Raw genomic sequence first — 15,014 nt, forward strand, 5'->3', positions numbered from 1 at the left:
TGCTTTACGTATGGTGTCAGAAGCGAGGCGCTGTGGGAGTGAGAGTGGAGGAGAGACACAGGATTGTTCGGCCCCCACATCCTCATCATGGGATCCTGCCCTCCATCTCCTAACAACTCCCACCCCCTCCCATCTTACACTATCTACTCGCAGAGCTGGGGGTTTCTCAGACTCATCTGCCCCAGACGGATACGTGCAGAGTCCCGCGTGCCCTCTTTTAAATGTGCATGGCACGCACGCGCGTGCACGCACGCACACACACACACGCACACACTCAAGTAGAGCCAGAGACGCTACTGCGCCAGAGGGACCAGCTTTATTAGATTCCAGCAAGACTATACAGCGCGTGTTTCATGCAGATTAAATATGTGTCTTCGCTGCCCCTGGGAGGGAGCACTTCCACCGCCAGATCCTTCCTTGGTGTGTCAAGGGGTGAGTATCAAGGGGAACTCTCAACATATTCCGCGTGGGGGACAGTTGGGATCATGACTGGGGGTGGAGGTGAGACAGTGGGCAGCTGAGGGCCCTTGGGACCTTGCGTCTTCAGAGGTTCAGGGACCACAGGACCTTGGTCCTTTGCTGGTGGTGACACCAGAAGGTCTTGATCTTTCAGAGGCACCGGGATTATGGGAACTTGATTCTTCACAGGCTCAGGGACCACGGGATCTTGATTCTTTGGAGGCTCTGGGACCATGGGACCTTGATCCTTGACTAGTGCTGGGACCACAGGACCTTGATTCTTTACCTGTGCCTCAACCACAGAATCGTGATCCTTCAGAATCTCTGGGGCCACTCCACCTTGATCCTTGGCTGGCTCCAGAACCACTAAACCTTGATTCTTTACAGGCTCAGAGAGCACAGGACTTTCATTCTTTATAGGTGCTATGACCGTGGCACTTTGATCCTTCAGATGCTCTGGAACCATAGGACCTTGATCTTTGCCAGGTGCTGAGACCATGGGACCTTGATCCACAGGCTCAGGGACCACGGGGCTTTGATCTTTGACAGGCGCTGGGACCATGGGCCCTTGATCCTTTGGAGGCTCTGGTACCATGGCACCTTGATCCTTAACTATTTCTGGAGCCATGGGACTTTGATTCTTTGGAGGCACCGGGACCAAGGAACCTTGTTCCTTTACTGGTGCTGTGATCACAGACCCTTCATTCTTTAAAGGCTCAGGGGCCACGTGATCTTGATCCTTAACTGGTGCGGGGCCCACAGGACCTAGATCTTTCAGAGGCCCCGAGACCACAGGAGCTTGACCCTTCAGAGGCTCTGGGACCATAGGGCCTTGATCTTTTGGACGATCTTGGATCACAGGACCTTGATCTTTCAGAGGCCCTGGGCCCATAGGACTTTGATCCTTGTCTGGCTCTGTGGCTACAGGACCTCGATTCTTACGTGAATCACTGGTGAGTTCAACCTGGCTCCTGCAGAGGAGAGAGAGGTAGTCACTGTGAGGGCCAACGCTCAGGCCAAGGATTGGGCAGAGCACAGATTGCCTGATAAGTCTCGGCCTAGAGGAGCCTGGGAAGGGAACTCTTCCTGGAGAGCCAAGAGGAGAATCTGATGTCCATGTTCTTAGTACAGAACGTGGAGTGGGGGGAGGGGCAGGCTCAGGAATCAGTCATTCAATGTGCTTGCCAATTGATTATAACCTGCGCGTGGCACAGCGGGGGGCACCCAGCTGACGAGGGCAGTACAGCAGAGGGCTCAGAGTCCTCCTGTGGCTGTGGGCATCCCAGCAGCCTGTCCACCCCACACTCCACCCAGGCCGCTCTCCCTTCCTCCATGATAGCTGGGCCCTCCTGCGAGCCCGTCTTAGCCATCCACTCAGATGACCCTAGAGGCCAGTACCCTTTCCCTCTTCTCAGGGTCTTTGCTACCCCCCGCCCCCAAATCCTTTGTTAAGGACTGACTGTGGAGAGGGATAATACAAAGGGCAGGATAGGGGCGCCTGGGTGGCTCAGTCTGTTAAGCGTCCAACTTCGGCTCAGGTCATGATGTCACGATTTACAAGTTCGAGCCCCGTGTCGGGCTCTGTGCTGACAGCTCGGAGCCTGGAGCCTGCTTCGGATTCTGTGTCTCCCTCTCTCTCTGCCCCTCCCCTCCTCAAACATAAGTAAACATTTTATATACATATATATATATATATATATATATATAAAAGAAAGAGGGCAGGAGAATGTCCCTCTAACACCTCTTCCTACTAAGGGGAAAGTATTTTCTCATTAACATGGTTTAGAATAGCCTACGCAAGGTGATAATAAAAAGCAGAGTGGCTTTTAATTGGTTTTCTTACTGCATTTAAATTCTCTATAGGCGATGCACCACATTGTTGCCTGAGCCACTGCCATTGCCCCCACCTTTGGAGGTGAGTGGTGGGGACTCCCCATTCAGGCAGTGAAGTGGCCCTGCTCCCCCCGCTCTATCCCCACTTCTGGCTCCCTCTACTGACCCCGGGCCCTTGCCCTCACTTACTCCAAGGCTCTGGGGCTGATTCCCCTGCAGCCGAATCCAACCCTCTCACCAGGCCTCACTGGGGACACCCTCCTCATCCCTTGGCCCATCCACATCGCGGAGAGCAGGTGACATCACTGACACATTCAGGGCCACACGCAGAGGCCACCCGTCTAGTTTAGAACACACACTCCTTCCTTGCAGGCCAGGCTGATATTAGGCACTCAGCCAGTGTCCCAAACACTGGCACACCTACGGCACATTCCAATTTCCAAATCACTCCTTCTCATAGCTCGTTTCGGCAACGCAGTGACCCCGTGAAGCATGCGGGGAGGACTGTATTACCCTTACTTGTCAGAGGAAGAAACTGAGGTCTGGAGGGAGCACGTGATTTGGAAAGTGAGGGACCTCCATGGACTCTAGAGTCTGGGTCTTTCCGCTCCTGGAGCCTGTCCTCTGTCCGTGGTAGTGCCGGGCACAGAGGCTGCTCAGTACAGGGGAGCTATTATTACTCTCTTACGCTCTGTGGCCAGTCAAGTATTTAAGTTTAAATCCTCTTCAACATTTTAACAGTTCCCATCAGCTTTTAGGACTATGTCTTACCTGATTATTAAAGCTGGTTTAGTAAGACCCCCTACTTGATACCACTTCCCTAGTTTCTGATGGTTTTGTCTCTCTGGGCCTCAAGTTTGTCATCTATTTCATTGGATATAATGATATTTACTCAGAAGTTTATGATTAGAGATCATGTAGGCCGAGCACCTTGCACCACGACATTACTATGCAATATTACAATTATTTTTCTATTTATGGGGCACCTGGGTGGCTCAGTTAAGCAACCGACTCTGGATTTCGACTCAGGTCTTGATCTCACGGTCATGAGATCGAGCCCCATGTTGGGCTCTGTGCTGACAGGACAGAGCCTGCTGAGGATTCTCTCTCTTCTCTCTCTCTGCCCCTCCCCCCTCTCTCCCTCTCTCTCTCTCTCTCTCTCAAAATAAAAACTTAAAAAAATTATTTTTCTATTTATTTAGAAGTAACGCTACACATATTGGGACTATTTTTATTGTGATATGTCATCCCAGTCTAGAAGCTTTTTACTGTATGTAGCATCTTGAGTTCCCTGGGGACCTACGTCTCTCAGCAGAGTACCCAGCATCCTAGGCAGACTCTGTCAATCCCTCTGGATGTTTCTGAGCATCACAGTGGACCGACAGGGGCCAAGGTGGCTCCCTGGCTCAGCATGACCCAGACCACAAGCTGCTCTGGCCAGCTGGACACAGCTGGCTGCCATCAGTGGGACCTTAGCATTTGCAGAGGGAGTCAGGCAAGGCCACCCGAAGTACGCAGATTACAAAGACGGCATTAAAATACATCTAATACTGGGGTGCCTGGGTGGTTCAGTCGGTTAAGTGTCCGACTTCGGCTCAGGTCGTGATCTCACAGTCCGTGAGTTCGAGCCCCACGTCGGGCTCTGTGCTGACAGCTCAGAGCCTTGAGCCTGTTTCGGATTCTGTGTCTCCCTCTTTCTCTGCCCCTCCCCCGCTCACGCTCTCTCTCCTTCAAAAATAAACACTTAAATAAAATAAATACATTTTATTTATTTTAATACTATTTTAATACATTAAATAAATAAAAATTTAAAGTACGTCCAGAGAGGAGATAAAAATCACCTAATTCAGAATGGAACCAAGTAGGAAATGGATTGGATGAATCCCGTCAGGTAGTGAACAACCTGGGTGGGGTCACTGTGAAGCGGTGACAGAGCTGAGGGAGGGGACACAAGAGGTGACAGGGCTTAACTTGATCTCAGGGGCTTGCACTGCAAAACCTACCTCACTGGCAGCACATAAACTCGGCGTCCCTGGCTGGCATGGAGACGAAACAGGGGGCTGGCCCCGCAGTGTGGGCAAAATGAACTTCCCTGGGTATTTGAGGCCCTGGCCCCCATGCCAAGCCCCACATTTCTGTTGAAAAAGCCTCTTAGCCACCTGCAACCTAATTCCACGTATAACCCTAGATTGCTTTGGTTGGTGAAGCTGTTTCCTGAGGAAGTGTCTTGACTCATGGGAAGGTTTAGAATGAAGATTAGAAATGATAAAATTGATAAATCTACAATCTTACCCTTTTTTGGTATTAAGCTAAGGAAAAATCTATGTAGACTGATTTTGAACACATCTGTGATGTTTCAAATAATTTGGCATATTAGAATACCTAACAGATTAGCTTTGTGACTCCAATATAAAATGTATAATGGAGTAATTAATTTAGATTTGTGATTTTAAGTTGAAAGATAGAAGACAATTTTACAAATTTTGAAAACAATGATGGAACTTTTATGATAACCCAATAGTTATATTTTTAAGTGTATTTTATTTTATTTATTTATTTTTAATTTATTTTTTAATGTTTATTTATTTTTGAGAGAGAGAGACAGAGTGCAAGCTGGGGAGGGGCAGAGAGAGAGGGAGACACAGAATCCGAAGCAGGCTCCAGGCTCTGAGCTGTCAGCACAGAGCCCAATGTGGGGCTCGAACCCACAAATCATGAGATCGTGACCTGAGACGAGGTCAGATGCTTAACCGACTGAGCCACTCAGGCGCCCCAGTTTGTTTTAAATGACTTATAATTTAATGTAAATTATTTAAGGGAACCCAATTAATTAGGTTATAAAATCCCCCTTAAAAGAGACTGTTGAATTTTACCAGATTTTTAAAATGCATTACTTTTATAAATTAAGCATTCATTTTTAAAACCAAAGCAGCCTTGGGGCACCTGGCTGGCTCAGTCAGTGGAGCACGCGACCCTTGATCTTGGGGTTGTGAGTTCGAGGCCCATGTTGGGTGAAGAGATTACTTAAGAATAAAGTCTTTGGGGCGCCTGGGTGGCGCAGTCGGTTAAGCGTCCGACTTCAGCCAGGTCACGATCTCGCGGTCCGTGAGTTCGAGCCCCGCGTCGGGCTCTGGGCTGATGGCTCGGAGCCTGGAGCCTGTTTCCGATTCTGTGTCTCCCTCTCTCTCTGCCCCTCCCCGTTCATGCTCTGTCTCTCTCTGTCCCAAAAATAAATAAAAAAACGTTGAAAAAAATATTAAAAAAAAAAAAAAGAATAAAGTCTTAAAAAAATAATAATAATAAATGAAACCAAAGCAGCCTCAGTTGGTTTTCCTATGGACAGAGCCACCCTCAAGGACAACATAAAACTCTCGTTGACACTGACTGGCCATCACTTGGCTCCACAGTGCCCTGCCAGTCTCCCCGTCTGTAAAATGCCCCACCATTCCCAGTAAGGCTGGCAGAAGCCGCCCTCGCAGTGCCTTCTATGTGAATGATTCTAAGTTGCACCCTCAGCCGGTTGGCAAGGTGAGATGGGCCGGATTCAGCCCCGCCGGCCCACGGGCCAGCTGTCCTTGGCATGGGCATGTCCTTGGCCATGGCCCCACCGGCGCAACCAAAAATCTGGAGCCCTGAGCCAGCTGCAGATCTTCTCAGGACAACACGTGCCACAGACCCCCTCGGGCTCCCAGCCCGCGTCCCCTCTCAGAAACTAGAACAACCTGTTGGATTCGTCTTGAGGCTTCCGTGCTGCTTATTGCCTGCAAGATCTTGGAGATCTTGGGCAATTACTCAACCACTAGAGACCTCAGTTTCTCCACTTATAAAATGGGGATAACAATACAAATGTCAGGAACTCTTACAACAGAGGATCAGACGATCCTGTTGGGCAGGGATGTGAAATCACAGTTCTCCAGATTTGTAGAGCGCTTTGGTGCATCACGTGGTTAAGTCCATTCCCATGAACTGTAGTAACAGCTTACTAAATGCTCACATCCTCCTTACTTTAGCTCACTGGACCCTCACGGCAGCCCTGGAGGAAGGCAGGGAGAGGGGTGACCAACCCTCCAGCCTCACCCTCCTGGCACTGTCCTCTGGGCAGCCCGTGCTGTTTTATGCATCCCCTGTGCTTTGTTTCTTGTTTCTGCCTCCTGGATTGTCCCCTTTCACCCGCTTTGCCCTGTCTGTCCTTGGCGGCTCGGCTCAGACCCCAGTTCCTCACAACGTCCTGGATGCATCTCTCCAAATGAGCTCCCTCTTGCTGCACCATTTTACAGTCTCTCCCACATTCACAGATACCCCATTTAATGTCAGTTTCCCCCACTGTGCCCGTGAGCTCCCTGAAGGCAGGGGCCATCCTCCCGGCCTGCAGCCCCAGTGCCCAGCACAGTACCTGCAACAAAGAAGGTCAAACGGAAAGATTTACAAATTATTGTTCCTGAGACCTGGTTCATCATTCATCTCACGGCCCCAGCCAGAAACCCAGCGTCTTCCTTGATATCTCCTTCTTCCATAAAACCTTCACCCAATCCATCAGGAAACATCTGTTCCGGCCCCTAACATTTATCTCATGAATTTTTCCACTTCTTTCCCTCCTTCCCTTTCCTCCACCAGCTGTGTCATCATTTCCACGGACCACGGTCACGGCCTCCTAACTGGTATCCTTTCCTCCTCCTCCAATACATTCTTCATACAGAAATCAGAATGACTTTTCCAAAAAGCAACCCCCTTTGCTTACAACTCTTCAGGGCTCTCATTGCACTCAGCATAAAGAGTAAAACCAGTTAGGGGCGCCTGGGTGGCTCAGTTGGTTGAGCGTCTGACTTCGGTTCAGGTCATGATCTTGTGGTCCATGAGTTTGAGCCCCATGTCAGGCTCTGTGCTGACAGCTCGGAGCTTGGAGCCTGCTTCAGATTCTGTCTCCCTCTCTCTGCCCCTCCCCTCCTTGCACTCTGTCTCTCTCTCTCTCTTTCAAAAATTAATAAACATTAAAAAAAAAAAAGAGAGAGAGTGAAACCTGTTACATGGCCCCATCTAGCTGAGCAGCCTGCTCCCAATGCCCTCCTGGCTTTATGTCCCCAGGCTCCCAGGACTTTGTTCTGTTCCTCAGTACGCCCTGCTTCTTTCCATTTCCAGTTTTGCACGTGCTGTTGTCTCCTCCAAGAACATTCTCTTTCTCCCTCTTGCCCTGGTTAATGTGTACTCATCCCTTATCTCTCAGCTCACTGGAGCACTTTCCCAGGGAAGCCTTCCCTGACCCCACCGATGGGACAAGGTCACCAGCTACAGGCTCTCCTAGTCCCTGCACTGTCTTTCCCACCCCTTCACAAGGCTAATTACTCGCATTCTTTTGGATTAATGTTTCCCCTACTAGACTGAAGCTTTTAGAGGGCAGGACCATGCCGACTTTGCATATCACCATATTGTCTGTACCTAAAACAGCAGGGGATACCCCAACTAAATACTTGTCAAATGAATGAATAAATGAGAGCTTTTCTGTGCTGGGTGCTGTCGTATTTGCAAAATTTAATGTTCCAAGGTTATATGAGACATCCTAAGTCTTAGTAACTTGATTTTCTGCCCTTCCTCCTGTTACCATGGAGACAGGCAATTGCCTCCTGGGCACACACACACTGGCCTTGGATCTATGCTTTATCAGAGTCTGGAAACAGGATTAGCGAGCCCTGCCAGAGACTATTTGGAAAAAGGGCTTCCTTCCCTCCTGCTGGATTTCTACCCTTGCACACAATTCTAATCCCATAATCCACCCATGTGGTTTTCTCTTCTTCCCCCCCCCCCCCAGACTGTCTCCTGATGCACCATCAAAGTAGCCCAGAACTGGGGCAGTGCTCTAAGTAGGGCCCTGTTCAAAAATCAAGGACCTATGGGCTCTCCCCGTGAATCCCCTGCCTCCACAGCTTGGAAAAGGCTTGTAGAAGAAAGAAACCCCTATTTTCTGAGCAGTAAGCATGTGCCAGGCTCGGTGCCAAGTGCTTTAACATAGATCATTTCTTATAATGTAAAGAGCAGCCCACAGGTCAGGGGTGGGGAGTGCGTGGATTGGGTCAGGGGCCAGAAGAGCTGGGTTTGCGTGACGACCCAATATCTTTCTAGCCCACAGGGTGTCATCACAGGCATGCCGGCCTTTATACCTCAGCACCCATAATCTATAAGGTGGGGATTACAGTGCTCACCTTCTAGGGAGGATTAGTTCGTGGGAACACTCCTGGCGTGACCCCTGGAATATGGGTGTTTAGTACATGTTACTTCCAAAGAGGGACTCAATGATCTAGTCCAGTTGTGTTACTCTGTGATGGGAAACTGGCTCAGAGTGGGCAAGTGACACTCCCATAGCCATACAGCTGATGGATAGCAGGTCCAGGACTGAAACATGGGCCCCTCGACATCTTAATGGGTGGAAGGGATGGAGCAAACTCACTCGGAACGAAGATGGGCGGGAGGGGGCTGAGCCAGGGCCCAGGCCGACTGCACGTCGGGGCCTCTGGCAGAAGGCTGGGGAGACAGCGGACACGGTAATTTGGTGGCTTCGCTCTCCTCCTCTCGGCCCCCCCGTGGGCCTCGCACAGGAGCCCGCATTTCCCAGGCACAAACAAAGCTCCCAAGGCAGGATAAGAAATGCAGCTACCGAAGGGGGAGGGCCAAGGAAACCATCTTTGAAAGGCTCATTGTTCTTACGAAGAATCTGCAGGAGGCAAGGCATTCTCAAAACAAGGACTCCCACTCCTGCCTCTCTCCCCCCCCCCCCACCCCCGACAGGCTCCGTGCTAGCCCCACTGTCAGCAGTTGTCCTGGCGTTTGGTAATGACCTGCCTCTCCTGCTGGCCCAGGGGCTGTGTCTGGCTCGTCTTTGCTTCGCTAGTATCTCGCGTCTGCCCTACAGTAGCACCTGCAGACATTTGTGAGTAACAGATGGCTGGTGTATCGCTTTATCTCTTTATTCTCTTTCAGTTTTTCTCTTTTATCCATTCATGGGACAAAGTCCGCTGAGCCCCTGCTCTGGGTTAGGCCCTGTGCTGGGGGCGCGGGAGTAAATGAGACCTGGGCCCTTCAGGAGCCCCCCCCCCCACCGGTGTGGGGAGCAGGGGACAGACCCACAAACACACACCATGCACACCGTAAAGCTGCCAGGGTGCCGGCACCCCCGGCAGCCCTGACCCCAAACCGTCAGCCAGGGAGACCCAGAGGTCCCTTCCGGGGCAGAGACGTCGCTTGGCTGGAGCAGTCTTCCCTGTCTGCTCTAGGAAAGCGCAACTCCTGAGAGTCATCGGGTCTGCTGAGTTCTGTCACTCTCTCCCTGCCAACGGGCCCCTCCACGGCCCACGCTGCCCCGAGGTAGGGCACACACCTCTTGGTGGCCTCGTGTTTCGACCCTGAGCGGAAACCTGTGTTTCGGTCAGCTCCACTCCCTCCCATCCCTGCCCTGCTCCCGGTTCTGTGCTCCGGGGCCGCCCTTTCAGGAAATGTCATGCCTCCTGGCTCCGGGACAGCCTCTCAGCTCTTTGAAGGGGCAGTGATTGTGTCCTTCCTCCTGGATTCTCTGGGCAACAGACACCGACCACGCCTCAGATATTTGGTTTCCGGAGCCCTCGCTGTCCTGACTGCTTTCCTCATAGCACAGCTAGGTCGCCCCCTGCTCCGTCCTTCGGAAAGTGTGACCCCCCCAGAACTGAAAATGCTAGTGCAGGTGTCTCCAAGCAGGAGGCACCACCTCTGCCCCAGAGTCTGTACCTCCATCTACACAACCCTCGACTGCTTTAGCTTTCTCTCGGCTGTGCGCGCCCTGCGGGCCCCCCCCCCCCCCCCCCGTCTGTCCTGTCCGGTAACCCCCTCTTCTCCTCCTCCGGGAGTAGAGATTCAGTTCCAGAGTCACTTCCTCAGTGGAGCCCTCCACCTGCAGGGGTCGGTACTCCTCCCATGTGGCCACAGAGCCTCCCTGCTCACAGCAGCCCCATCAGAGGCTTTACTGACTGCTTTATAGCTGTCTCTCCAGGCTGGGGCGAGACCACAGACCAGCATCAGCTTCACCTCTCTTTCCTTTCTCACGTTCCCTCCCTCCCTCTCTCCTTTTCCCCTCCCCCCCCTTCTTCCCTCCTTCCTTCTGCAAACATTTAATAAATGCCTACTGCGTGCCAAGCCGCCGAAGCGAGAACCGGGGAGCTCTGGCATGGGGCGGACAGGGCACATGGTAGGAGCGAGATGTTGTAAACACCACTCAAACAAGATCAAATTCTAACAGCCACGTTTCCACGGCACGCAAATCATGTCTTATTTTTAACTGCCTTAATACCTTTTTGCCCTTCCATTCTTCACAGGCTTCTAGTAGGGCATACAACATGGCACACTATTCTCAGAGCAGCCCTGCCGGCCAGGCAGCTGCGAGGCATGAGGGGGGCGTCCCCTGTCCCCCCCCCCACCCATTTTCCAGCTGTAGGTGGAAATGAAGCTCAGAAAGGGGAAGTGGGTTGCCTAAGATCGCAGGGTAAGTTTGTGGCTATGTCAAGACCTCAACCAAGGAGGACAGACTTTTGAGTCAAGCTCTTTCCTCTCTCCAACAATATCCCTGAGGAGCGAGACTCCAACTAGAGAGATTCCCAATTCCTCTGCCGAGGTCTAAGCAGGGTCTGGCTGGAGATGACCCTGACTGGTTCTGCCTGGTGCAGGAGGCGGGAGCCACTGACCTCTGCGGGTCCCCCAGCTCCAAGCTCCCAACTGCGTCGCCTAAGAAAGTTGCCCCTCTTGGGGGCCAGGCCCCCAGCCACCGGTCCCCCTTCACCTCGGCCCTTCCTGCCTCCCCGACACAACCACTCCCCTGGGCTTACTGCCTGATAGTCAGCAGGCCCTGGCAAAGAAGACAGTCCCAGAAAGCAGCAGCATCCTGGTCTAAGAGTGCCCATCTACGCCCATACCTGTACGGCTGCCAATCCGTCTACCAGCCTGGAGCCACACAGAATGCACCCAGATGTGGCACATCAGCACAGGGGGAACAATTAGGACCACAGCTAGGGAAAATGCTGCCACCACAAGGCTTTGTTCTGGGTGGGGGTGGGGGGTCGCCAGGCAGAAGGTGGGAAGGGGGTGGTGACCGTGCTGATCACAACATCTGTGGCCTTTATCTGACTCCTTTTCCGCAGATGACAAGAGTACCTAGAGTCATTGCAGGATTTGGAGCAGGGAAAGGACAGGATGAAGAGGCTGCTATTTTAGGAGGACGCACATCTTCCCAACCGAAATCCCAGAAGTGGTCCCGAGTGCTGGACGAAGAGGGGGGGCGTTAGTAACCCAAACATGGCTTCAGATCCTGGCTCACCACTTACAAGTCGTGTGACTCTGTTACTTAAGCGAAGTCTTGATTTCTTTGTCTGTAGAAGACCTCCAACCTCTCCAGCCTTCTGTGAGGATTCAGTGAGGACCAAGGTATGAAAGCCAAACACACTTTCTTTTCCTTCCCTGAGGCTGTGCCCACTCTGCATTTTACAGAAGTGGAGCCTGACTCCAGGTTCCCTGCGGGCAGGTCTGTGCTTATGAAGCGCAGGGAGATGGCTACCCCCGGGGCGCTCGATAGCTGGGTTTTCTGCCCTGTGGTGGTGGTGTTTTCCTTTTTGCTGCTAAATATCTTTTCTAGAGATAACCTGTTATGAGAAATTAAATAAATCCCCAGTTGTATGATAAGTATTTAAAAAAACATCCTCGGTTGTTTTAGCACCAAGAAGGCAAAGTCAAGCGCATAGCTGATGGTCTCAAAGGGGTTGCCAAGAGTCTCATAATCTTGCTAATGACCCTTTTTAAAAATGTGAAGCGCTAAACTAAGGCAACCAGACAAAGGCTCAGTTCCGGTCTAGTTCTGTACTCCTGGGAACTTGCAAATCAATTTTTGTCCTTTCTTCCCACCCCATCTAAAGCAAAGGCTGAGATCTTGAGCAATTAATCAAAATTGGTTCCGTGTGTCCAGAGGGGCTCAATTAAAATGAACATGTAATTTCGGAAATGGAATCTATACCGGGTGATTTCATGGTGAGTTCAGAGAGGAGGGGCTGGGGAAAGGCTGGGGATGGGAGGAGGGCAGCAAGAACCAGCACTAGGTGGGCTCTGTCTCAGGCTATGGTGTGACAGAGGGATTTACCACAGCTCGCTCCAGCCACCACGTCATTGGGACCAAGGGTGGTAAGTCACAGTCACAGGGAAGTGACTGGGAAGCGAAACCATCCAGAAAATGAACTATTGACAAAGCAGAAGGGTGTTCCGCTTTGCTGTTGACAGAGGACTTTCACATGCATCATCACTGGGCCCTCACAAGAGACAGTTCTGTGGATCAGAAGCAGGTATTGCCAGCTATTAGAACTCTTACCACCTGCTATCCCAAACTCTGGAACCAAAAGATTCAAATAAAACTATGTCCCTTTCTGGGGCGCCTGGGTGGCTCAGTCAGTTAAGCAACTGACTTCTGCTCAGGTCATGATCTCAAGGTTCGTGGGTTTAAGCTCCACGCAGGGCTCTGTGCTGACAGCTCGGAGCCTGGAGCCTGCTTCTGATTCTGTGTCTCCTTCTCTCTCTCTGCCCTCCCCTACTTGTCCTCTCTCTCTCTCTCTCTCTTTTTCTCTCTCAAAAATGGATAAAAAAAGAAAGAAGAACAACTATGTCCCTTGCTGACCAAACTTCTACTTTCTAGATTTGGGAACCAAACAGATTTGGATAGTGATGGATACTTGTATTACACTTATCTCTCTGGGGCTCAAAGAAATTAAGAGACTCAGCCAAGGTCACACAGCTAGTAAACAGTAGAGCTTGGATTTAAAACCAGGCCTGTTGGCTCTAACTCCCAGCCCTGACTCCTAAGACATCCCCTCAGCAGATGCCTCTCTGCAGTCATGAAGTAAGGAGCTCTGCACCGGGCAGGGGGTGGGATTAGCCAGCCTCTTAAGATTACCCTCTAACCAAGAGTCTATGATTTTTTGAAGTCAGGCCTGTTTAGAAAAAGTGGCTACGTAAAGTACAGAGGTAGGCTGGCCATTACAAAAGCAGCCATTGACTGCTCCGTGATCTGTGCTGTGACCTCTCTTGAAACCACCCTTTTCATGTGAGCAGAGGCAGTTATTAGGCAGAATAAAGCCTTGTGGGGGCACCGTGGTGAATAGGGAGGCAGATGGTGAAAATCATCATTCATTCGCTCACTCATTATTCATTCAACAAACAACTTAGAAGACGTTCTCTGAGGTAGGCATTGGGCCAGCAGCTAAGGCTACACAGGTGAACAGAAGGAGCTGGTCCTGGCCCCAGGGGAGCACAGTCCAGCGCAGGGGACACACACATGAGCAGGCAGCACAGTACACGTGGTGAGTTCTGTGATGAAGACACACACAGGGAGCGTCTTACCCAGCCAGCGTGGGAGGTGCGGGAAGGGCTTCCTGGAGCGGTCCCCTGAGCAGAGTCTCGAAGGATGAGTTAGCCAGGTGGAGAAGCAGGAGAAGGGCAATCGGAGCAGGTGGGGCGGCGTGGGTAAAGGCATGGAGGTGAGAAGCAGCATGGTGCACCGAGGGGACAATAAGCTTCTGCGGGCCACAAGGAGCCCACGGATGGTTGAAGGCAGGGTGTGACATGGTCAGATTTGCATGTTCTAAAGATCCCTCCGGCAACTTAAACCAGTAGCCACGGCAGGAATTTATTTATCTCAGCATCTGAAACTCCCTGGGCCCCAGATAAGATGTCTGGGTTGAGATAGTTGCAGACAATGTCAAAGTTAACCAGCAATTAAGGACCATTTATATGAGGACAAGGGGCAGAGAGGTAAGCTCAGGTCTACCGTTGGAAATTAAAAGCACAAAATAGTGGTCTCTGACCCAATGCCTCAGGTAGCGGATGCCAGTTTTATCTCAGTATCTCTAGTACCAACTATAATTCTTCAGAAAGAAAAATTTGCTGGATCATTCTGTGTTCAATAACCATGCAATGTAGTTACCCAGTTAATTTAGTACCCCAGGGAGATAAACCTTTACATCTGGCTGAGGCAGTTGGCCAGTTCAGTCAGGATGTTTGAGCCAGTTGTGTGGGGAGACCTGATCAAATCTTAATCTGCCCCCCCCCCCAACATTTGTATCTGGGTCCCAAGATTTAAAGATTCTAGGGAAGCCTGCGGGAGGCCCTGCAGTGGCCTGACCAGACTGCGGCAACTGTGAGGTATGGGTGTAGTTTTATTTAAGAGTCCAGCTTGGGGCGCCTGGGTGGCCCAGTCGGTTAGGCGTCCGACTTCGGCTCAGGTCATGATCTCACGGTCCGTGAGTTCGAGCCCCGCGTCGGGCTCTGTGCTGACAGCTCGGAGCCTGGAGCCTGTTTCGGATTCTGTGTCTCCCTCTCTCTCTGACCCTCCCCCGTTCACCATCTGTCTCTCTCTGTCTCAGAAATAAAAATAAACATTAAAAAAAAATTTTTAAAGAATCCAGCTTGATGACTGAAGGCTGATTCACTTCGGGCCAGCCCCAGCCTCCCTCGGGGGAAGGAGAGACGCAGTGCAGGCTGCGGGGCAGAAGCCCCGGGCTCCATCCAGGCACCCCCTCCTCTCTGAGCCTCCTTCTCTGTTACCTGGCACAGACACTTGCTCCGGATTAGGAGGGGTCGATAGAATGGCACAGAAAGAAATGCTTTGTGGGCAGTCAATACATACAAATTGTTAAGATATTATTGTTTAGGTCTGTGGACTCCAGGTGATT

At 51.3% G+C, this 15,014-nt stretch overlaps 1 protein-coding gene across 1 annotated transcript in view; it reads right to left on the reverse strand.

Annotated features, from left to right (window-relative positions):
• Positions 1-297: 297 nt before the first annotated feature.
• Positions 298-15,014, reverse strand: part of MAP6 (microtubule associated protein 6) — a 76,811-nt gene continuing 62,094 nt past the window's right edge. Inside the window, exon 4 of the mRNA XM_019449863.2 lies at positions 298-1,430. Coding sequence (XP_019305408.1) covers positions 440-1,430 — 991 coding nt within the window. The 3' untranslated portion in view covers positions 298-439. The remainder of the gene's footprint in view (positions 1,431-15,014) is intronic.

The sequence above is a fragment of the Panthera pardus genome, unplaced genomic scaffold, assembly GCF_024362965.1.
Source record: "Panthera pardus isolate Hobbes unplaced genomic scaffold, ASM2436296v1 HiC_scaffold_12, whole genome shotgun sequence".
NCBI lineage: Eukaryota > Metazoa > Chordata > Mammalia > Carnivora > Felidae > Panthera > Panthera pardus.